Source organism: Triturus cristatus, chromosome 4_1 (genome assembly GCF_964204655.1).
Source record: "Triturus cristatus chromosome 4_1, aTriCri1.1, whole genome shotgun sequence".
NCBI classification, from domain to species: Eukaryota; Metazoa; Chordata; class Amphibia; order Caudata; family Salamandridae; genus Triturus; species Triturus cristatus.
The window spans coordinates 399,759,478-399,784,705 of record NC_140585.1 but is presented as its reverse complement, the minus strand read 5'-3'; the positions used below and the strand labels follow the sequence as shown (position 1 = coordinate 399,784,705).

Here is a 25,228-nt window from a genome sequence, read left to right as displayed (position 1 = left end):
AACCAGTATCCTGACATTGTTGATGTCCCTACGCCTATTGATCCTTCTAAGATTCTTTTGTAAGCTGACATCATTCACCTTACACGGGCAGGCCTTCACACTTCTCTCCTGGCCCTAATCACCCTTATAATGGAATTATCAGCATTGTCAGGATACAAAGTATATTGGAATAAGAGCAAGACTTTGCCCATGTCAAGGGACACCACCAGGGTGGTCACAGACAGCTATAACTTACAATGGTGACTGGACAAACTTAAGTACTTGGGAGTGATTGTCATCAAATGTCTGAAAAACATGGTATCCATTAACTTAGGTCCTCTTATTGCTAGACACTGGGCAGAATGCCAGAAATGATCACAGTTGACCCACCGTTATAAGGAAGACTCCAAGCTATTAGGATGATAAGTGCCCCCAAATTTACCTACGCACATCGTGTAAACTGCCTTTTACTGTTATACATGCACAAGATGCCGAGTCCTACCCTTAACCCTGTGCTGCACATCATATTGCAAACCTGGAATGACGCTCACCACCTGCTACAGGTTGACGTCTATCTGCATACCAAAGCGCTGATATGGCATTATAATAGTTTATATATAGGAGGCAAGCCCATGCATTGGAAGACATAAAACAAGCAGGTCTTCACACCATTGATCAACTGTTAATGCAGAGAAAGGCAAAATACTTTGAGGCCCTTCAATAAAATTAACCCATACCCCACACACAGAAGTAAAGATATCTGCAACTGCACTACTGCCTTACCAGCCGGTTAGGCCACCAGCCTTGGCACATAGCAGATTTGCCTATTGTATAATATCTTAAACTCTGGGGTCTTCAAAAATCTGTGATGTCGGTCTCGGAGTTTTACAATCTCCTAATACACAATTTACATTCCCAGCCACCCCTCCTCTATTTGCAAACCACATGATAAAGTATCCTTGAGATCACTTAAGATGAAGATGAATGGGATAACATTTTTAGAGAACTTAGGTGTCTGCCAATTCAAAACCGTTCGTGATTGATATTAGACACCCAAAAAACTGTCAGCGATGGGGGAACTTTCTCACTAGAACAGTTGGAGGTGCAGCAGCCGCAGCTGGGATACTTCCTACATCCTCTATGGCTGTCCAGTCCTGCTTCAATTTTGGTCCCGAACGGTAAATACCCAGTCACTACTCTAAACCTACCCTTGCCTGAAATTGGTTCTGTCGCATGATGCTTTCGAATCATGAATGATACTAACTGGCTATGGCCTTCACCACCAACAAGATTTTTATCCTGTGGCATTGGCGATCTCCACAAATCCACCAACATGATGAGTGGATCGCTAAGATGCATTAAAGTACCGTTGAATGAGAAGATTATCTATAGGGTTCAGGTTGCCTCAGAGACATTCTTTCACATTTGGTCCACATTCCTTGCCACACCCGACCTCCCACTGGAGTAGCAGTCTTCACCCTGCCATGACCCATACATAGTATCTGTATTCTAATTACACACCACTCCCTGGGCGCAAGCCGCATTCTTGCAATCTCCAGCGCTTACTATGTTGGTGGATCATCTCTCCTCCAAACAATCGTCTTTCACCTGGGTCCATATTATCCTTCACGCTCCCCCACCCCAGTTGCCTTTCTTTTCCCCCCACTTCCCTTATGGCGCAAGATAAAGACTGAGACCTATTTTCGACCAGCATGGGTGGAACCTCTCCTTCCCATGGGATGCGCGGATTGTGAAGGGCATGGGTTAACCACTGCTTCTTAGGTTTCATGTGTGTTGTTCATCATATGCTCCATTTTTATACTAGCGGTTTTCATTATGTGCCTGTTTCCAGTCTACAGCACCGCTGAAGGTTCCTTGGGTCATTGCTGCGTAACATTGACCTACGAGTTTCTTTAGGACTATTGCAATGTCGACCACAGTTGCAGATGTAATTGCATTCATATCTTTATTTTTGGTTCTCCACCTTGCTTGTGGCTGTATGGACACCTCAGGATGTGACCCCTTTATGGTGGCATGTTCGTGTTTCGCCTGCTGACGTGCTTTCGATGTGATGTTTGTTTCGCTAGGTAAAGTTGGGTGCAAACGATCTTGTACCTGTGGTTTGGATTACACTTCTATTTGAATTTACAAATAAATATATAAAAAAAAAAAAGTTGTGACTCCTATAAAAATAAATGACAACTGAGCAAAAGTAAAAATGCCTTCGTCGCCGCACACAACAAACTACATGCTTATGATCAGAATGTTGATGGAATCAACAGGCATGGTTCCCTTCTGTTTACCATACACCTCCACCTGAAGCAAGCATGCTACAAATTGATAATTCAGCACTAAATTCATAAGTATACTAATGGATCACTTGCTATACACCACCTTGGAGAATTAACACAACTGAAAACCGTGTTGCATGAGGGTGGAGTCACATCCCCAGACTCACACAATTGATGCTTCTTATGCCTTGTTGCACGGACAGAAAATGGCTGGCATCTGAAATATGTCTTACAAAAATCACACTGAATGCTCAATTTAAAACCTTTAAGTGAAGCAGATTACTAAATACCTCCCACACAACCTCAAATGGTCAGTGGCATTTATCTTGGAATCATTTTTAACCTCTCAGAAGTCAAAATGCCATTTAATCATAAATGGGGTCACCAGTTAAACAAACCTTCCTCACTGACCCTTCAAAAATGTTCATCCCCATTAACTTCAATGGAATCACTGACCACAACGTCCTGGCTTCATCTTCTTGCAAACTAATTAGGTTGAAGGTATGCTACCAACTTAAAGTAGCCTGCCATTTTAGGCTTATTTTTGCGTGTTCTCCAGTGTGAATACTGTGATTCCCTACTGTTATTTGTTTTCGTCGTGGCTTCGAACAGTACATGAGCTTCAGTAGCTCAGAGAAATAAAGCTACTACTATGAACTGCTTAGCCTTACATCAATACATCTTGAAATCTGTTCTGAAAAACCATAGCCACAAGTGTTTCTAACGTTGGGATTGCATAATGTATTTAAAAGCATGGGGTGTAACGATGGTTTAAAAAGCAGAAAAGAAGCCAGGATCAGAATTTAGTTGGCTTAATGTCCCCTCCACTAACCGGAGAGGAAGGCTGGTACTTCTGGTCATATAATCTTATTCCAGTCCCTAAAAAGCTGCAAAACTACTCAAAACAGCGCTAAGGAAAGGGCGGAGGGGGCATGAGGGAGCGTGGTAAAGTGGGGTGGGGGATGACGTTCCACGCAGTGGCAGCTACAGTCCCTCTGCCATGTTCAAGGCAGCAGTGGGCATAACTCAGTTATGTTGTGCTTTCAGAGGATGCTCAGCGGAGCTGTAATCTAATGGGGTTACACAGCGGCAGCAAAGTACATCCCGCCTTGCTTTATGAGAACTAAGAGGATAAAAACAGCACTATCACGTATATGGTAAGGAAACAGCCAAGACGTTAAAAAGTCAATAGACTGCGTATTACACCAACCAGGCACAAAGAATGAATTTGACGGGCATGATAAGAAGCAGCTCTCAACGCCTCCAATCCTGCTGCATATAAGCTGTGCCTTGGGGGACGGTTCCGCATTGGCAAGGCATTTCGTGGTCTCTGAGGAATAAACAAAAACGAAAAATCACACATGGGGCAGAGTTAAATATTTTATTTACTTAATTTATTGTCTATGTTTGCAAAAAACAAAAGTTAAACACTGACTTTCTGAACAGTTAATCTTACAGTAAGGTTATTCTTGTCAAGTAAATGTAGCTCCTCTAATACAAAGGGCACAGCACTGTATGAAAGACGTGAATGAATCAGTTCGAAATTACTATCAAATACTATAATGAAGTCAAATATTCGTTTTAGTTAATGAGGTGGGGTATTTAGGTATTTAAAATATAATTATATAAAAATAAAATTATATGGAAATATAAAAATGAATCACTGATATTTCACTGTCCCCACCTACAAATAATGTCAGGAGGCATGGTTACCTTCTGTATGCCATAACCTCGACTTAAAGCAAGCCTGTTACAAATTAATAATTGAGCATTAAATTCATAAATATATTAATCAATTACTTGCTATACACCATATTGGGTAATCTCTTTACGTACCGGTAATCTTCATTACCCCTTTTAGTCCTCCTCGCCCCAGCCATTACACAGTGAGGGCGACTCTGCTCTCGACGGGACCGTACCATGGAGTATATTTTTTTTTATGTCCATCGAATGGACAAAAACTCTGCCCTCCTCTATGCTATAACCTGATTGTTGTTGGTTGGTGCATCTTCCCTATTCCTGTGCTTTGCCTTGCTGCTCAGTCTGTGTGATGTCATTAGGAATGTTGAGTGTGTTTGGCTTGAGGAGATGACGGTTGGAGCAGATGGGCTGAGCAGCAAGGAGGCTGCTCCTGGTGGGGCATTACATGGACTTTACCACCTTCCAGTTACCTTTATCTGAAACTGTTACTTAATGAATAAACCTACAACGTGTTTCTACGTGGCCTGTCTACGAGACAATCTTCATTTTAACACAGGCAATGATTTGGAAGAACCTACGTGTGTGCTATTTCAGTGGATTATGGTTTGTGAAGCTTAAAGGATTTTCAAGTAAAAGGAACTTCAAGAGAACTTAAAAGCTGCGTATTTTGAGGAAGCTGGCACTCAAGAGCCCCACCAGTGACCACACCATCGGTCGCCCTAATATGTAAGTACCAGTTCCTTTTGAATTTTCTTTTTCTGTACAAGAATCTCTTGTTCTCTCCACGTTAAAGAGAACCTACATGTTGAGGAAGGATGGCTGTGAATACCCTTTCACCTTCTACTACTAGTCAGCTAACAGTTACTGTGGAGATTGCTGCCATCTAACTATTATGGAGAAGTTGCTCTGCCCCAGCTGTCCTTGCTACAGTCGTGGGACAGGCTGTTGATTTGGCTTGCAAGTAGTCACTGGTGCGCAAGCATTGGCAGCAGCTATCTGTTCTGGGAAAAGCGACAGACACCCCATGTCAGCTGTTTTGAAGTGAATGCTGAAGTTAATGAATTGTTTACTCCCCAACTCTCCAGCGGAAGCAGCGACGTGTGCTGGGAATTGGCAGCAGTGATTTGTGCTCTGAGGATAACTGTCACCCTAGGGGAGCCATTAGGCTGGTGATGTCTCTGAACCTGCGGCTCGTGTGAAGTGCTTTCTAGTATTTAGCGACTTTGAATAGACTTTCTCCCACTACCCCATCTAGTGGTGGCGGATAGCTAAGGAAACAGACGAGCACAGCTCACGTCACGACTTACAAGTGGACTCGGATTTTGAGGTGCTCTGCTGTGAGATCGGTGAAGTACTGTTACATTGATTTTTGTCGGGGTGAGTCTACTTTGGAAATGAATGTTAAAGGCATGCTGTGTAGTTTAACTGCCGCGCACACATTCAAACGTTTAAACGAGGCACGCGCTTTTCACCTCTTCAAGCGGATCAGCTGGAGAGTCTTATGTGACGTCTCCCATCGTTGCTAGGCAGATCTCATTGCTGCCTTTGGACATCTTGCAGCATAGGTCCACCCGGGGACGTAAGATCAACGTGCCGCCATTTTTTTATATCAGAACTAAGTTTACTCTTTAGCCGATTTGCCGGCGAAAAGTTGTTGGCACTCATCCTTGTTCTTCGGTGCTGTGCTGTTGCCTCTCGACTCTGAAGAAGTGTTGGAGTTTTGATGAGGTATGGCTCACAAGGTGTGCATTAACGGCTGGCAGTTGAAGGAGGCCATCAATTGCAGACTGCGGAGCTGAGTGAAGGACAGAAGTGGAAATTGCAGAAGTGACGGAATCAACAGTAATCTGAAAAACTGGTTCCTAGACAACTCCATAAGCAATGCAAACCAGGGGCAATGAGGCTAAAATGAGAACCACTGGCACCCTTTCCTCCTGAATCTTCTGGAGCACCCTCAGAAAGTGAGGAATCGGAGGAAATGAATAAACCAGGCCCTCTGGCCACAGAAAGGACAAGGCATTCACCGCCCAAGCCCCCTGGTTGACTGCTCTAAACAAAAGCTTGCCAGCATTGCATTGGAGCAGCTGCCAAACGGTTCCAACCTAGGGGACCCCAAGTGAGACAAATCTGGTTGAAAAGACCCCTTGTCAGATAGAAGGAGAGTGAGGAGGACATATTACGGCTCAGACAATCTGCATGAAAGTTGAGCTCCCCTTGGATGTAGACTTCTGACAAAGACAAAAGATGGATTTCCACCCATGCAAATATCTGCGCCCCCAGGATATTCAACTGAAGAGATATGGTCCCTCCTTAGCTATTGAGGTAGCAGCAAGCCACCTGATTGTCCCTGCAAACCATCTGACAATGACCCTGAAAGAGGAGCTGAAATAATCAGACTGCCCGCCACACTGCAGCCAATTCCCTCCAATTGGAAGAATGGCAACTGTCCACTAAGTACCATGAGCCTCCAATTTCACCATTGTGCCACCCATCCCCACTGGCTGGCATTTTCCATGAGCAACAGAGGAGGGGGAAACTGAAAAGGAACCCCATGAGCCACATACGCAGAATTCAGCCACCATTCCAGGGCCTTCACCATCCACGGGGACGAGTGGACTGGATAGCTGTACTGACCAGATTCCTGGTTCCATGGGCCAATACATGATTTACAAGGGGTTTTAAATGAAACTGAGCCCATGGCCCAACAGCCGTGGTGCCTGCTAGCAACCCCTGAACTTGAAACTAGAAATGGGCTGGGGCAGAAGAGTTATCAATGTCTGAACAGCGGACTCACGAACACAAACCTTGTCTGTAGGAAGAAATACCTTGGTCTGTAGCATGTCCAAAAAGAGCATCAATAAACTCTTTGATAAGAAGGCATCAGACGGGACTTGCCAAAGTGGATCTTGAAACCCAAAGACTGCAAAAAAGGCATTGTCGCAGACACTGCCTCCTGATCTTTAAGGAAAGAAGAACCACAAATTAGCCAATCATCGATATGCGGAAATAAAGAAAATCCTTTTAGATGCAGCAAAGGGCACTGTTGGCAGACGAAATGGCAAAGACTTAAACTGGAAGTGCTTCTCTTGCACCAAGAACTGAAGAAACTGCTGGCTGAGGGAATGAATAGGGATGTGGAAATAGGCATCATCCAGGTTGAGCATTGCTAAGTATTTGTCCTGGTGAATCAGGGGGAGGATTCCCTGCAGAGAGATCATCCTAGAAGAGTCCGACTGTACAAACTTGTTCAGGAATCTTAGGTCCAGAACAGTGCGGAATGAAGCAAACCCATTCTGGACTAACAACAGAATGGAACTTAGACCGAGATCCTCCTGCCTGGAGGGACTATGACCACAGCCTCCTTAAGAAGTAACTTTTCCAATCCTTCTATAAGAGCAGCTCTTTTGTCAACATTTTTTGATAATGGTGTAGCATGAAACATCGGAGGAGAATGATGGCAAAAAGATATCCTGCACCCCTTCAAAACAATGGCTAAAACTCAGTTGTTCCAACATAAAACACATCCACTGCTTGGGACACAAAGTCAATGAGCCCCTGCTGCCATATAGTAATTTCCACTTGGTTGCCACTGGAGGGAAGGCTAGAAAGTAGGTTGACCAGACTGGGTATGTGGTCGGGATTTGGTATTACCAAACACGGCCCCCTGGCCTCTGGCCTGGCCACAAAAGGGATGTTTGGCATCCTGTGCTTGAAACGACTGCTTATGGAAAAAAATACATCTTCCAAGGATTGAGCATGACAGGCTCGAGAATCATCTCATCGGCGGAACGTTGCACTAAGTCATTCAACTCGTTGCCAAAAAGCTTAGGACACAGAAACAGCGACTTTATTTCTGACTCACCTCCAGCTTCCAGGGTTTGAGCCACAGAGCGTGACATCCAGCCACAAAAGCTCCAGCAGAAGACGCAGAGTCATAATTTGTCGAAGGTGGCAGACGACAGAAACTGCTACAGGATCTCCATATGAACCTGCATCGCCGTTGGCTCCTCCCTTTCTTGAATAACATTGTACAACTTTTCAAAGTCTTTTAGCAGAACCTGTGAAGCATAAGCAGCGTAGGTTCTAGCCCCGAGACCAAAACTAGCTGCTGGTTAGGAACTCTGCAATGCCCCTTCCACTTTTCTTTCCACTGCGTCTGATTACGCGGCCTCTTCGGAAGACAAGGAAAAACCAGACACCATAGAAGAGAGGATAGAATTAACTTTGGGACTGATGGGAAAGTAATCTCTAATCCATCCAGAAGGTAACGCTTATTCAGAAAGCGGGGAACATTCTGCTTAGCAATGTATTTCCACTCTTTGAGAACAATGTTCTTGATAACGTTGTGAAATGGCAACATCAGGAGAAGCAACCACAGTACTATGCATAAAATTAATAATCAGAGGAAGACTTCTGGTCAATACTCAAGCCTCCCTAATGTGAACCAGCTTGTCTTAAAAATTATTCACCTATATATATTCCCTTTGGGGAAGTGTCCACCTCCTCATCCAAGTTAATTCTGGCACTTGCCTCTACAGCCTGGTCAAACATCTGCTGGAGTTGGGCTTTTGAAATCTGAAGGAGATCCTCCCATTCTACTTCTTCACTATAGTGTGCCTTTTGAGCAAACTTGCCACCAACACACATTGCAGACTCCATGATAACAATCAAAATGGCCAAAGACACTGGTAGTGAATGGGCTAAGAGCACAACTTTGTACACTGGTTGCCCAGCAACCAAGTCTCTCACAGAACAAGATTCGGCTGCAGAGCAATCAGCCTAACATTTCCTGATATGCGTGCAAGCGCATCGCGAAAAGCCCCAGAGCCCCACTAAAAAGACTCTGGACTGGACGGCCTGCTCGTTGTGCTGAAGCGGTTTCCAGCCCCAGCCCAGCACCTTAAAAGAGAGCACGCCGTGAGCAGGGCACGTCTAAGACATCAGCATGTCGCAATGCATGGGCACGAACAAAAGCTCTATAAGTAGAAACTCACATTAAATCAATGCGCTTCACAACATCAGCGCCAACAGTATCCTTTAAACAAACATTTGCAATGCAATAGGTCTTGTATTTGCGAGACAGAGCTATTGGGATGGTAAACATAAAAGTAGTCACCGTGCTGAACCCTAAAGTGCATCGCCCGTGCTGCAAACATGAAAAATTGCGCCATGCTGAAACAAAGCAATAGACCTGTCTCCATAAAAGTTATGTGCGTGGTAGCCCATGAAGCAGGCCCCATAGTGAATGATTAGAAGGAAATAAAACAAGTAGTCACTAAAGGACCACATAGCCACCTACTGCGTAACTAAACAGTAGTTGACCGGTACACCTCAGCATAAAACAGAAACTATGTACCTGGAGCACCAACCAATATGGAGCCAGGAAAAAAGGGCAAAGCAGGAGTGAACCAATAACAAGCAGCAGGCGGTATTGCACTCCGTACAGTGATTACAGCAGGTCTTCCAGACAGCGCATGCGCGCTACCTAGACTCGACCTAAAAATACAAAATGCAGTGCCTTAACCTTCGAATTGACAGGAAATTAAACAGGAGGAGGCAGAGGAGGGAGGAGTTTTGTCCATTCAATTAACATAAAAAAATACTATGTGGTATGGGCCTGTCGAGGGGGAGCTGCCCTCATGTGTAATTGTGAGAAGAGGAGGATCGTTTGAGAGGATAATGAACCCAACTGAAAGCGTGTTGCACCAGAGTGGAGTCACATCCCCAGGCTCATATAATTAACATGTCTTATGTCGTGTTGCATTAATAGAAAATAGCAGGCATCTGAAATATGTCTTCGGAAAATCACACTGGATGCTCAATTCCTACCCTTGAAGTAAAGTAGATTATGAAATATCTCCCACGCAATCCTAATTGGTCAGTGACATTCATCTTGGTGGTACGTATCCTAAGGGGAGTAAGGAGATACTTGGTTCCTGATCTAAGAGTTCTGTTAGGCAGGTACGAGTTGAGCATGTGAGGGTGTTTTTATTCCCCAAGGCAGCAGCAATTTCAGATCTGGAAAGGCTGCAGGAAGTCTTTGGTGCAATTAGAACGCAAAAAAAAACTTCAGTTTGAACTGCATAAGGGATTTTATGGGCCATCTTTAGGTATGGCGTTCCCATGAGGGCTTCCCTTCCAAAGGCTGGTTTGTAGACTACGTAGTCCTCCAGCTAAAGTCCATGCCAGGCTACTACTACTGGTGATGCAAAGCCATCCTCATTTATTTTTGCCTAATAAAATGTTAACCTGTAACACGCCTAACCACTATTTAAATGTGCACCCACATTAATTGTACATTCTTTCACATGTAATTGAAGATTTTGATTGTAAATTGTGAGAAACAAGTGATTTAAATTATTTTTGTTTATTATAGCTAGGATATGTGCATCTTAAAGCAGATAAGGGTAGTCCTAGGTGCTCGACTCCCATTTTGAAATAAATACTGTATTTCTGTATGAAGGGCACCGACTCATTTTTAAATAAATGCTGCATTTCTATCTGGGTATAACACTCTTTCTGTTTCACACTAAAGAGTCTTCCCTCTTTGTTAGCTTACAGTTTGAAGGTCATAGATTAGCAATTAACCAATTTGGATAGTGATTTTCTGCACCTGCCTAGGACAGGACAAGAGGAGGAGAACACTCCTTTGTGAAATATTGCGAAGGGCGATGGAAAACGTTGGCATTGTATTATCTGTGAGAAGGAGGCTGACACCAAGCACAGAAAGAACACTGGGTTTTGATTGGTTCTCTCACAGTGGGAACCTGAAGAATATATCATGGGGACTGTACTAAAACTGTGTGAAGCTTGTTAGTTAGAACGTTTTTCCCTTTCCACATTAGCAGGCGTCTATCCTTCCCTTTCTCTTGAGACCAATGACTCTTATTTGTCAGCTTTTTGATAGCAAACACATTCCTTCTTATTTTAATTCAATCAATTGGGGTTTTGTAAAGCGCGCTACTCACCCGTGAGGGTCTCAAGGCGTTGGGGGGTGGGGGGTGCAGCTCTGGTTCAGTGGAAGAGCCAGGTCTTGAGGTTCTTCCTGAAGGCGTGCAGGGTAGGGGAGCGTCTGGTGTTGACTGGGAGTTCGTTTTAGGCCTTGGCTGCGACATAGGATAAGGCTCTTCCCACTGCTACTACATTGACTTAATTGATGTCTGCTGCATTCAGGTGAAGTTTGATTTTTGACAAATTGATTTGACTGATATTGTAACTTTACAAATGTGTTAATAAACCTTTATAGTTTGCAAACCTATTTCTATCTTTCATTACTGTGGGGCAAAATCTGCTTCACTGGCATTCCCATGCTACAGATTTTTTTATCTCCGGCTCAGTGCGAGACAATGTCCACCCTATTAGAGATAGTGGATTTCTGAGATTGAGCCAAGAATGCGTTGTGCAAATACCATCCTTATTTATTCCTGCTATGAATACTCTTGGCCTACCTGCAGTTGGGCGCATTTACTATTGCAAACACTTGCACGTTTTCAGTTACTGAGCAGGGAACCTTTTACAGTCCTTGACAGCATCCAGTTCACCTCCAAGAAGTGCCCAGGAAGGGATAGTGCCTTTGAGGCTGTCTTAAATGACAGCAGTGTGAACTGATCACTGTTTATTTAGTTTCTATTATTGTCTATGACATGTATAGTTATGATACACGTCAAGATAGAACACACTAGCAAGTTGTCTCTCACCCCCTGACGTAGGGCGGATGAAAGATGGAAATTCTATGTTTTTTTAATAAGAAATCTCACCCACTGGACGTCCGAGTGGCATGCTTCATCATTGAGTGGTCGCCTATGTACCTTATGTATCTAGATGGGGTCTACTTTGAATTGCAAAGGAGCTCTTTAATGTTCATATTGGGGGATCAATGATTAAAATTGTTTTTTGAGTATCCATCTTAATTTTGGTTTTATTCCTGGATTCTTAGGTTAGATTAAAAAAAACAACAAGGCGATGTCCTAGGAATGCTTTTGTTTGCTCCAACATCTATTAGCCTACATGTTTCAGCCAGCCATGCCAAATAATCTACTGGCTTTCATCAAGACCACAAAGCTAGATCCCTCTACTTCTACTTTTCAGTTAACCTGAACGACTTGGTGCTATTTGGTGAGCAGTAATTCAACTTAAGCATGCATTCCAAACCTAAAGATAAATCCCCTCCTTTGGATATATCTGCAGATATGAGAGACATACATAAAGCAAATCCTTAGAAATGCTGTTGTGGCAACATTTTTACCATTCTTTTGTGTGTGTCCTTTGTGACACACAGTGATCATCACACTCTGGCTCATGTGACTGTGGGCAGCACACTCATACACTTTTCCTGGTGTATATATAATACTTGGGCTATTTTGTTAACATTCCTTGTGCTTTTAAAATGTTCAATTAAATTTATGGTGAAAACATGTCTACTTTTCCGAGGTATGTTAGAGGAAGACTGACTGTGTTGTTAAACCCTGGTTTAGAGAGAACAGAATGAATTAGACACATATAGCTAAAAATGCAACCATGCACTAGTAAATACACAATATCACAAATAGGCACCATAGAACAGATGTGTCATAAACAGTGCTTAATTTGAGCTGATGCTTTCAGGAGGGGGCCACCGGCACTCATTTTGTGAAACAAGCACTTATGTTTGGCCAGCAGACTTTTTTCCCCCTTAGCAAGAGTGAGAAAAACACAAAACGGTTACGATAATACAAAGAGAAATGCGGAGAAACAATGAAATAGAAAGAATATAGGGATAAAAAAGAACTGATAAGAGTGAAAAAGAGGGTCAGGGCGTGTCTGGTAGTGGATGAAAGAGGCATGCAATGAATCATGACTATGCAAACATGGTATTTGGCACCTCTGACTTTCAATAGTGCCTGCAGCAGGCTTCTGAGTAAAACTCTAGGCCCCAGCAGTTACTCTTTTACAAATTAAGCACTAGTCGTCAATATCTTACGGAAGTAAACAAGCGTATTCACTTTTTTTAATTCGTATTAAGTTGAGCGGAAACAGTGCACAAAACACAATGAAATACAAAGGCCAAGATATATTAAAATAGGAACAATACATTAAAAACTCTAAGGCTAATGACTTGCAATTCCTATCCTGGCATTAACTAATCTCTCTTTACTAACTGATCCCATACAATTTATGTACCCAGACATGGCCACTGAGGCGTTTACATCTTTTTGAAGGTCTATTTAAATTCATCTGTTTTGCAAAGTTATAAATGTCTAAAATCTCCTGAAATTACAAATTGATATCTGCGTGCATGGTACTGCTCCATTGCCAGGTGATGTATAGGCGTGTACTCAGGTTGGCCAGAAAAAAAAATGTAATATCAGTTATTAAATAAATATATTTCCTTATTATACCCTTTCATAATCGGCACAGGATCATAAATCAGCAGTAACCCTGTTGCAAATGAAATTTGGTACAACACCCCATCCCAATAATGTGTAATACAAAGCATGTGGCGAACATGTTCAAACAATCAGCCTCTTTAGATCTACACATTTTTGCTGCCGTGATATACAAATAAATTGATTAACTATGATAATGCTGGATTTGAAATTTTGAAGTTTAGCAACCCAAGCGTGAATTTGTTGCAGCCATCAGAGAGCCTCTTCTTTTCTTTCCAAATTTGTGGGTATCTTATATAAATAATAAAGCCCTTTTCTCAGATGTTCACTCGTCAGTCTTTGGAGAGCCCGAGAGAGAAGATGTCGCAAAAACTCACCTGAATCGAAGATGAAAGAAGTCGGACTATTCTCACTAGATGTCTGGAGCAAAATATGAGAAAGTGTTAGAAAGTGATAATAGAGATTTTTGCCTCTGCTATCTGGAGGACAGATGTCAAAGAATTTTATCTGGAACCCAGATATTTGAGGGACTGAAGGAATATTAGGAAAGATTTGTCTTGATTGATTACAAAGCTCAAGTCTTCCAACAGATATATGGTGACTTGAAGATGAGAAGAAAGATTGTTTTGTTCAGTGCCATGATCTGGATATCATTTAAGTTCATTATAAGCCTGGTGCCCAGAGGTCTCAGAAAGGATACAACAGGTTTGAGCAGCTTGGTGAAACATCATCAAAGAGTGGACAATAGGTCAAATGGAAGGGACCTGAGCTGATAATAAACCACTGGAAGAAACTGAAGACTGGAAAAAGACTGGAACTGTAAGGTAAGCATCATTCAAAACCAAATGCAGCAACCAACCCAGTGGTTTAACAATAGTCTCCATCTTGAAATTATGCTACACTATGAAACAATTGAAACTGGGCAGATTTATGAGAAATATAAGATTTGTTTTTCTTCTTTTTTTTAAATCTCTATTTGATTAGCTATCATAATCATAAAAGATAAAAACATATACATAAAAGCCACATTAAAACCTTAAAAAGCCTTATTAGACATGATACAGTACAATTCATTAATAAAAACAATGTGCGAGCATTTAAGAACCTTGTAAATTTAACTACCCAGCCTAACCTAAATGACATTATTTACTAAGCACACATTATTTTATCCCCTTCGCTGCTTGACCTGTCCCCACCATATGCTAAGCCTTTTTTTTGGCTATTTCCCAGCTATTAGGGACTGACAGACTTTTGTCAGAAAACCAATAATTTTTTGCACAGTTTTGGCATTTTACTGGCACATAGCCTATTTTTGCCATTTTTTGTGCTTTCAACCTTCTTCCAGTTAATTGTAGAAATGGGTATGAAAGCAATAATGGATCCTGTAAAGCTATACATTTTAGAGAAGTAGATACATTTCTAAATTCAGCGAGGGGTCATTTGTGTAGATCCTTCAAGGTTTCTTTATAGAAACTAACAGTTGAAAATAGGAAAAATTAAAATTAGTTGAAAAAAACAGCCATTTGTGGCAACGTTTTCACCTGTAACTTCTTCTAATTATGACAGATGTTTGAAAGCAATATACTGTTACTTCCGCTGGACCTTTCTGGCTGTGGGGATATATAGGACTTGTAGGTTTACCAAGAACCCAACGAACGCAGAACCAATAACTGAGCTCCGTCTTGCAATGGTTTTTTATTATGTACCGGGTATATAGCAATTAATTTGGGAAAAAATATACAGTGAAAAATCGGGATGAAAGACATCTATGTATTTCTGAAATTAGAACAAAATATAGAGTTTAGAAACAGTAGCTATTTGCACATTTCCGAATTGTGAGTACCCATACTAACATGAGAATTATAGGACATTTTTCAAAGTAACTTCACTTTTATACATTATCTTTCATTTGGAAGGCAGAAATGCATCGAAAGTCAATAGGTAACAACAGTTGCTCTACAATTCTGTATTACCCTGAGTCTCCGGATAAAAATGACACCTCACTTGTGTGGGTAGGCCTAGTGCCTGCGACAGGAAACAGCCCAAAACGCAATGTGGACACACTTTATTTTTACAGTGAAAACTGGCCCTTTTTTAGCAAAGTACCTTGCTGTAGATTTTGAACCCTAGCTCTGCCGGCACCTAGGGAAACATAGCAAACCTATATATTTTTAAAAACTAGAAACCCATGGGAATCCAGGATGGGGTGACTTGTCTGGCTCTCACCAGGTTCTGTTACCCATAATCCCTTGCAAACCTCAAAATCTGTCCAAAAAACACATTTTCCTCACATTTCTGTGGTGGAAAGTTCTGGAATATGTGTGGATCCACAAAATTCTACCCACCCCGCGTTCCACAAAGTCTTCTGAGAAAAATGGTACCTCACTTGTGTGGGTAGGCCTAGTGCCCACGACAGGAAACGGTCCAAAATGCAACGTGGACACACCAAATTTTCACAGTGAAACCGGACCCTTTTTTTTGCAAAGGACCTAGCTGTAGGTTTTAAACCCTAGCTCCGCCGGCACCTAGGGAAACTAGCAAAACAGTTTTTAAAAACTAGACACCGAGGGCAAATCAGGATGGGGTGACTTGTCTGGCTTTCACCAGGTTCTGTTACTCAGAATCCCTTGCGAACCACAAAATGTGTCAAAAAAACAACACATTCTCCTCACATTTCTGTGGTGGAAAGTTCAGGAATCTGCGTAGATCCACAAATTTCCTACCACCCAGCGTTCCCCTAGGACTCCAGTTAAAAATGGTACCTCACTCATATGGGTGCCCCAAGTACCCGCGATAGGCAAGGACCCGAAATGTATTGAGGAGTCATCAAAATGACCAATCACAATACAAACTGGTTTTGCAAGAGGAGTCTTCTGGGTTTTTGGCCCCAGGCTCGGCGGCTATCTTAGGAAATCTACCAAACCCACAAATATCTGAAAACTAGACATGCCTGGGAGTCCAGCAAGGTATGGCTTGTGTGGGTCCCCCAACGTTTTCCTACCCAGAATCCCCTCCAAACCTCAAATTTATCTGAAAACTCACTTTTTTCTCAAATTTCTCTGTGGGAAAGTTCTGGAATCTGCATCGATCCACAAATTTACTACCACCCAGTGCTCCCCCAGGTCTCCCAATAAAAATGGTACCTCACTCGTGTGCGTGAGTCGAGTACCTTCGACAGGCAAGGGCCCAAAACGTATTGAGGAGACTTCAAAGTTACCTCTCACAAAACAAACTGGTTTTGAAAGGGGGGCACCTGGGTTTTTGGCCCCGGCCTCGGCGGCTATCTAGGGAAACCTACCAAGCTCACACATTTCTGAAAACTAGACACCCGGGGGAGTCCAGCGAGGTATAGCTTGCGTGGACCCCCCAACGTTTTCCTACCCAGAATCCCCTGCAAACCTCAACCTTAGCTGAAAAAATCAAGTTTTTCTCAAATTTCTGTGAGGGAAAGTTCTGGAATCTCTGTGGATCCACAAATTTCCTACCACCCAGCATTCCCCCAGGTCTCCCGATAAAAATGGTACCTCACTCGCATGGGTGGGTCAAGTACCCGCGACAGGCAAGGGCCCAAAACGTATTGAGGAGACATCAAAATTACCTATCACAAAACAACCTTGTTTTGCAAGGGGGTCACCTGGATTTTTGGCCCGGGGTTTGGCGGCCACCTTAGGAAACTACCAAACCCACACATTTTTGAAAACTAGACACCCGGGGGAGTCCAACGAGGTATGGCTTGCATGCAACCTCAACATTTTCCTACCCAGAATCCCCTGCAAACCTCAAATTTAGCTGAAAAAAACACGTTTCTCACATATTTTTGGGTGGAATCACCTTGCCGGCACAAATGTCCTACCCCACAGCATTCTCCTTAGTCTCCTGAGTAAAATGATACCGCACTCTGGCTCTTTTTTGTTGGGGGGTGGGGGCATTTGTATGCCCATTCTGGGCAGCCTCCACTCATAAAAAAAGCCAGCGGAATCCGGGGGGGGGGCAGAAAGACTGTACTTTTTGTGGGGGGTGGGGGAATTGGCATGGCCGTTTTGGGTAGCCCCCACCCCTAAATCAAATTAGCAAAAAAATCCCTAGCATCTAGTGGGCTTTTTGCCCCCTGGGGGGCAGATTGGAGGCTACTGCCCCATCTGCCCCCCGGGGGGACAGGAAGACTGAATTCTGCCATTTTTTGTGGAGGGAGCAAAGGCCATTGCCCAGGGGGCCGCTCCCCCTCTCTGGTGTCTAGTGGGTGGCTCCTGCTTGGGATCCACCCATACCCACCCCTCCAGCCCCTGGCTGAGCGCTATGTCATTGCGCTCAGACCAATAACAATGCTTCATCATTGTGATTGGCTGCAGGAAGCGTGGGAGCACTGGTGCTTCCTGCTTCTATACAAGAAGCCAGGAAGAGGATGGGACTGGATATAGGAGAGGCAGTGGCAGGCAGCCAGCCCGGAGGGAAGTGTTTTTTTTAACCCGATTTCCCCTTCCCCGGCCTCTTCGTTCCCACACTCACCACTGTTGTTTCTAGGTAGCAGCTGCAACTGGATAGATGAAATGGCCATGACGTTTGAACTGGGCTTTGATATATTTCATCTAATTAAATTTGATACTCTTGAACATCTTGGAATATCCAAGGATCTGAGGGAAGAGAAGTCCTGTTTTTTAATATATGAGCAAGAATAGGTGGAACTAGCTGAACAGTTAACATAACTGCTTTGGATTCTGAGATGAGCTCTGGTTTGTTACAGAAACATCTGTGTCCCAGTGGAAAGAAGTGTCTGGCCTGTTGTAGAAGTTAATGTAGAAAGAGGAGCAGCTGGTAGAATAGTGCTGCCTCAGCCAGCCCTTTCAAAAAGCTAGGGCTGAAAATATTTCTTATAGATGCCTGAGCTTGATCAGTGAATACAAAAAATGAAGCATATGTAGCTATTTCCTTAATAAACAGCATCACCAAAGAGGAAAACCTGTGCCTCCGGACCAGTTTCAATAGAAGCCTATTCAGGTACTTTCAGATCTATTTTAAGTAACAGACCCTTTCAGATATTTAGTGTTATTGGCACTTTAGTGCTTTTACCAAAGCAAATCACTGTTTGGGCCCAGTGTGACAATTAAATGGGATCAATTGTACTGTTAGATTCTTTGGTGGATTCCACCGTATCATATATCTTTATAATAGATCCCAAACTGTCCAGCAGCTTCTCCAGGCATGTAGCCTGGGTTCCATATAGATGTTTTTAGGTCTCGCCTACGCAGCGCGCATGCGCTGCAAGACATTTAGTAATCGATTCACTTTTTGGGCCAAAAACGTGCACGCATTGCATTGCTTTCAATGGCAACGCATGCACGTTTGGCGATTCCCTTGCGGGAGCGAGCTTTGAAACCATCTGTTTGTAAATAACAGATGGTTCCTGCTCGCTCCCGCAAGGGAAACAGGCGCAGGCCCCCTCCTCTCTCCCCTCCCCCTGCTGCCTCCTCCTCTCCTCGTCAAACTTTATTTTTTTTTACTTTCAGCGTGAGGCGCGTGCGCTTGTTATCACTTCTGAAGTCTCGTAAGAATTCATCTTATTTCAGAACGCAGAGGAACTGGTCCGTTGTAATGGAAACGAGATTTAAAAGTAATTAGTTTGTAGATTACTCTGCGGCTGTGACTTTCATGTGAGCCTCTCTCCGCCATCAGAGTTAATAAGCTTCGAATGAGGCTCGGAGCAGTCCAGCCACGGATGCACGGTGTGAGGTACAGCCTGTTTATGTGTTTTAAAAAGCGCTAGAGGCCCTCAGTGGTAACCAGGCGCTATGGGATCAGAGGATGTGTCTAAAACTCACTGGTGGCGATGCAAAGTACTATGCAAAGTGCAATTGTGAGCTTTTTATTCGAACTAACATGATTCCTTGCTTTATGGAGTTGGTAAATCTATGGGAGTTCACCCCCGTTGCGAGCATTAGCGAACTTGGTTGGGGCTGATATACGGATTAAAAGACACGTGCATATAATGCAGTAACGTTCACTGTTACAAAGGAGTTGCTCTCGCTGACTTGGCTTTCGCTTTGTATTGTGGTACTTGCAAGACTGATACATCTTTGTGTTCAGTCATATAGGCCACTTTGTTCAATGGATGAACATCAAAACTATAGTTCCCAGAATGCAACTTATTTTTTTAATGAACGCTGGAGTGGAAACACTGCGTCTCGCAGACCCGGAGCTCGAGATCTCTGATGATGTGAAGAAAATTTCGGGGGGAGAGGAGGACAGGTGCTGATACCTACACATGTCAAGGTGCTGAAGCGTGTTGCTAATTCAAAAAGCAGTTTATAGTAGAACACTGTAAGCTCACACTGTGGGTTAGAAGAGGGGTCCATCCCATAGTGCGACCCCTGGGATTAGGGCTGGCTTCTCACTGAGTTTCCAGGATGCTGTTAATCCAGTCCAGGACTTGTCTGCCACAAGCATGTATACAAGGACATGTTAGTTCAATGACAGCAACAAAAGAAAACGGACTACAGCTCCCAGAATGCTGTAGGTTGTCAAATAAAAGTCCATGGTGGAAACATAGTGTGCAGATGATCTCCAGCACTCACTCGATCTCACTGGGCAGGGCATGAGGGAGCTGTGTCCTAGTGTGGTTCTCACGCTGTGGTCAGTCCACTCTCATTCACTGCTGCCCCCACCTGATGACGATCACACATCACACCGTGGTCTGGACTAAATCTCAGCCTTGTTGATTCATCCGCTCGCCCCTGTGGCTCAAGTCGGAGTCTAGAGAGGCCACTGTTGCTGTTCAATATCACTCTCCAGCCACAGGTGGCCACCATATTCAGCCACAGATACCACTACCGCTGGTGGATACCATTTCAGCCACGGAAAGCCACAATCTCACTCTCCAGCCACAGGTGGCTACTATATCGGTCTACAGCCACAGGTGGCCACCAGCTCACTTTTCAGCCACAGGTGGCCACCATATCACTCTTCAGCCACAGGTGGCCACCATATCACTCTTCAGCCACGGATGGCCACCATATCACTCTTCAGCCACAGGTGGCCACCATATCAATCTTCAGCCACGGATGGCCCCCATATCACTCTTCAGCCATAGATGGCCACCATATTATATCACTCTTCAGCCACAGATGACACTCATATCACTCTTCAGCAGCCACCATTTTACTTTTCAGCCTCCGGTGGCCACCATATCACTCTTTGGTGAACACCATTTCTGTCTTTAGCCACAGGTGGCCACTAAATCACTCTTCAGCCACAGGTGTCCACATCACTCTAAAGTTTCAGGTGGCCACCACTTCACTCTTCAGCTGCAGGTGGCCAGCATATCACACTTCGGTGGCCACCATACCACTCACTAAATATGCATCTTTGGGAAGAACTGAAGAACAAGGGGACATGCCCAGCGCGAAATTACTTGGATAAATCACTCCACCAACTGGGACTGCAGGAACTCTGGGAGCTACCAACAACGACCACCAGCTTTAAAAAAATTGTAAATAAAGTGATAAAAAAGAGTCTCTTATACAGGATAAAGCTGACTTGTCAGGCCGCTCCCATGGCTGGTTTACCCTACAGACCTACAACACGGCTTCACCTCAAGCATACCTCCTCACTAGTTTCTCAAGAGTGACTAAAGAGAAATTCCTGAAACTCCGCTTAGGCATACTATCATCTGCATACCATATGCCACCTTGGCTACGTCCCCTGCTGCCTGCAATTTGCCGCCTCTGCGGAGAAGGGGAGGAGGACATAGTGCCCCTACTGACAATCTGCAAGGCCCTAAAATCGGCTCGACGAACTCTGCTAAGTCCCATCTTCAACATGAAAGCCATACGGACCTGCAGGCAAGCAGTAAAAGCAACCCTCTCCGATGACGATGTCCAACTAAGCTGTCAGCTGGTAAAGTACATATCTGTCGTTGAAGTAACCATGAAAGAGGTAGGCCCCTTGGTCACAGACTGAATTACAGCTGAACTGTTTGCGGCCCCTTGACCCAGCCCATAGAGGCTAACGCATATCAGGATCTCAGGACTTTACAGCTGTTGTAGAACTGTTACTTTAGCAAACGTTAAAGTTTACCACATCTTGCATCCAAAATTGCAACTATTAGGTCCGCACCCTGTTCTTTCTCCCTTTTCATACCCTTAATCTGACCAATAACGCCCTTTGTATTTCAATGCTACTTCTGGGCCTTTCTTTTACTGATATTTTCTCGTTTTAACGTGTAACTTTAATAATGTTTAATTTTTAAGTGTATGGAAATATGTAAAGTACGATTGTAAAGGTTTTAATTAGCTGCACAATAAACCAATCATTCCATTCCATACCACTTTTCAGCCACAGGTGGCCACCATACCACTTTCCAGCCACAGGTGGCCACCATATCACTTTTCACCCTTAGGTGGCCACCATATCACTCCTCACCCTTAGGTGGCCACCATATCACTCTTCACCCTTTGGTGGCCACCATTCTTGTCTTTGGTTGGGTACCCTTCTTCTCCTCAGGCCAAACCCCCCATCTTCAGCTGGGTTTTGATGGCATGCCACTCCTGCCTTGGGAAGCCCACACTGGGCCCTGGTGGGCGAGTACATCAAATGCCGTGCACTTTCTTTGGTAGTCAGGCCATCCAAAAACTATCCCAGCTTTTCACAATCTGGGCATTTTGAGTATACGGCCCTTGTGTACCAAGGCATTCTCCCACAGACACAGATTGATACATCAGGCCTGTATGCCTACTTTGATCTTGGACAGAACCAATGCAAGGCTTACCACAGACCTCTAAGCCCAATAACTACACATACGTGTATGTGCCTCCGCTCTAACCATACTCTTGTGAAACAGTCATGCGCCCTACAAGCCATTGACAGCTCCTGAGACTTGATGATGGTCATTCCAACGTACCTCTTACTGCTCTACACCAGTACACTCCTCAGAGCCTCACAGACTTACGAAATGTCTCTCCTCAGAAAAATGTGTGCTGTTAGTTTTTTCCTTCCATTTTCAGCAGTAAGAAGTAGAACCCACACCAGTATACTTAATTTGAACCAGTGGTTTCCTGTGCTCGGCACTGGCAATTAATTGCTAACACCAGCACTTATAACTGTTTGCCACGTGGTGGTGCTGTTTGTTTTATTTAGAGAACAGCATAACAACAGTTAGCCAATAGGTCTCGCCTTTGGGATATTATAAGTGTTTAGCCATGCAGCAGTTGATGTTGCTTTCAAAACAAAATAGAGAGAAAGGGATTTTTGCAATAGATTGGAGGGGATACTCCTGGTCCCCTTGTAAATATAACAACAAACAAGAATAAGGAGTATACCCAATAGACAGAGCCCTGTCTTAATGGTATTTGGAAAAAAGGGGGAAGGAAAGGAACATTTCCTTTCTTAAAAAGACCCCTCACTCACCAACCTAGTTGGTGACATGCTTCATCAATGGGGTCCCACCCGAATAGCCGAGTGCCATCCGGGTGTGCTGCGGCACCTGATTACAGTGGAGCTGGTTATTTTGATTGTGAGGGTGCGTGAAAAAAGTGTTGATTAAAAATTGGCCAGATTTAACCCATTCCAAAATTGTCTCTAATTCTAGGGCAATTGGACAATATTAAAAGGGTTGTTAAGATACCGTACTAGGTTAGATTGACCTACAGTATCTTTCAGTGGATAAAAAGGGCAAAAAAGTGCAGGAAAAGCGGTCTACATGTTTCAACCAACAGTTGTTACTACCAGGTTTTCGTCAGGACCAGTGAACGTGACCCGGGCGGTATACACTCGCTAAGGTGTACCCTGCCCTTGGTCACTGTAGCCTAACCATCTACTCATGGTTAGGTGGCCTTTCGTCCCATTCGTCGAAAAGAAAAAAATTAAGAACACGATGTTAGCGTGCCTCATGGGAGTCGGGGTCACGGTGATTCGCTCTTAACACGATTATGTGGAGCTGATCACCCTGAGTTGAACCTATCAACAGGACCAGCCGCGGCTCAGGGTGATCAGCTCTACATAATTGTGTTAAGAGCGAATCACCGTGACCCCGACTCCCATGAGGCACGCTAACATCGTGTTCTTAATTTTTTCCTTTCGATGAATGGGACGAAAGGACACCTAATCGTGAGTAGATGGTTACGCTACAGTGACCAAGGGTAGGGTACACCTTAGCGAGTATACCGCCCGGGTCACGTTCACTGGTCCTGACGAAAACCTGGTAGTAACAACTGTTGGTTGAAACATGTAGACCGCTTTTCCTGCACATTTTTGCACTTTTTATCCACTGAAAGATACTGTAGGTCAATCTAACCTAGTACGGTATCTTAACAACCCTTTTAATATTGTCAAATTGCCCTAGAATACATTTTCTTTTTGAATGGGTTAAATCTGACCAATTTTTAATCAACACTTTTTTCACGCACCCTCACAATCAAAATAACCAGCTCCACTGTAATCCGGTGTCGCAGCACACCCGGATGGCACTCGGCTATTCGGGTGGGACCCCAATGATGAAGCATGTCACCAACTAGGTTGGTGAGTGAGGGGACTTTTTAAGAAAGGAAATTTTCCTTTCCTGTGCTTCCCCCTTTTTTCCAAATACCATTAAGACAGGGCTCTGTCTATTGGGTATACTCCTTATTCTTGTTTGTCGTTGCAGTTGATGTTGCACCAAGGATATTGTGCTGCATAATTAAATTCTTATAAGGTGCCAAAGGCGAGACCTATTGGCTATGCCAATGCTTGTTTAAATCTCTGCCTGACATGGAAAAGAAGTTACTAATGTGGGTTTCAAAATGGAGTGGTAAAAACTTGTTAGGAGTTGTAGGGTGAGAGAATTTCACATTAAGCCTATTGTGAATTTGTTTATGCGGAGCTGAACAAATATGGAGTATTATACATTCAGCAACATGTGACAAAGGTGTCCATTGAGAAGCTAGAGGATGGACCACAAATACAGGGTCAAACAAAGACCCTCCCATATAATCGAGAATGTTTGATCTTTTGGCTGTAAGGTAATTCTTATTCTCAAATCATGATGCCTTGTGACCCATTTCTTGAGAGGTCCTTACTGGTTTAGAGATGCTGAACCATCTGCCAAATCAGAATCAGTGACTAGACAGTATACCTTAACATCTCTGTCCGTATCAGAAAAATAATTAAAATATTTTGATTGGGATCATTTATGAGCTTTATTTCCTACCTCATGACTAGAGGGTGTAATTTCCGGAGTGATATCTGCTGTCTGCTGCATTTTGGCAATGATTGTGGTATAGAAATATTACATAGATACATACAGTAAATACTGCCAGTCATAAAATATTCCTCCATCAGGAATGACAATTAGGGGGCACTTAAGCATTATGCTTTTTCTTGGTTAAATTATTAAGAGATTTAGGCTTAGTTTATTTGTACTTCGTCTACTCTTTTCATAGCCATCCTTGTGCTGTGAATCTGTGCACCCGGGCGTCAATAATAAAAACGAGATACTTTGGCAAAACTCTGAATACTGGCCTCTTTATTAGTAAGGTGGGGATTAAAGGAATTTGACTTCCACAATTGGTGACCACGAAGAGGACCTTGCCGAGAGACATCGTACAGGTTTAAAGACTGTGGTCATGGAGGTGCGACCTGGAATCAACTGATCGTGAGGTGCCCTACAATTAAGGAGACAAATATTCTCAAGCAGTTTTCATCTGAGGTCCTAAACAGGCCTCCTAACTACAGGATCTCTCCGACAGAGGTCCCCGGACTAATCTTTTTGGAGTAGGCATTTTGTCTACAAGACTAGTGGCCGGACATCATCAACAGATTGAATCAATTGGTGAGATCGTTCTGTTGCATTGATTGATATCATTGATTGATTGATATTATTGGTATTAGTAGTCTTATTGGTATTGGTTGGCATTATTGATAAAT

The 25,228-nt window shown here is 43.5% G+C and overlaps 1 protein-coding gene across 3 annotated transcripts in view; it reads right to left on the bottom strand.

The window, feature by feature from the left end:
• Window positions 1-25,228, bottom strand: part of SCUBE1 (signal peptide, CUB domain and EGF like domain containing 1) — a 1,846,233-nt gene that overhangs the window by 774,469 nt on the left and 1,046,536 nt on the right. For all 3 annotated transcript variants that reach the window (XM_085652470.1, XM_085652471.1, XM_085652472.1), the window contains one exon: window positions 3,481-3,600. In XM_085652470.1, the coding sequence (XP_085508596.1) occupies window positions 3,481-3,600 (120 nt within the window). The remainder of the gene's footprint in view (window positions 1-3,480; window positions 3,601-25,228) is intronic.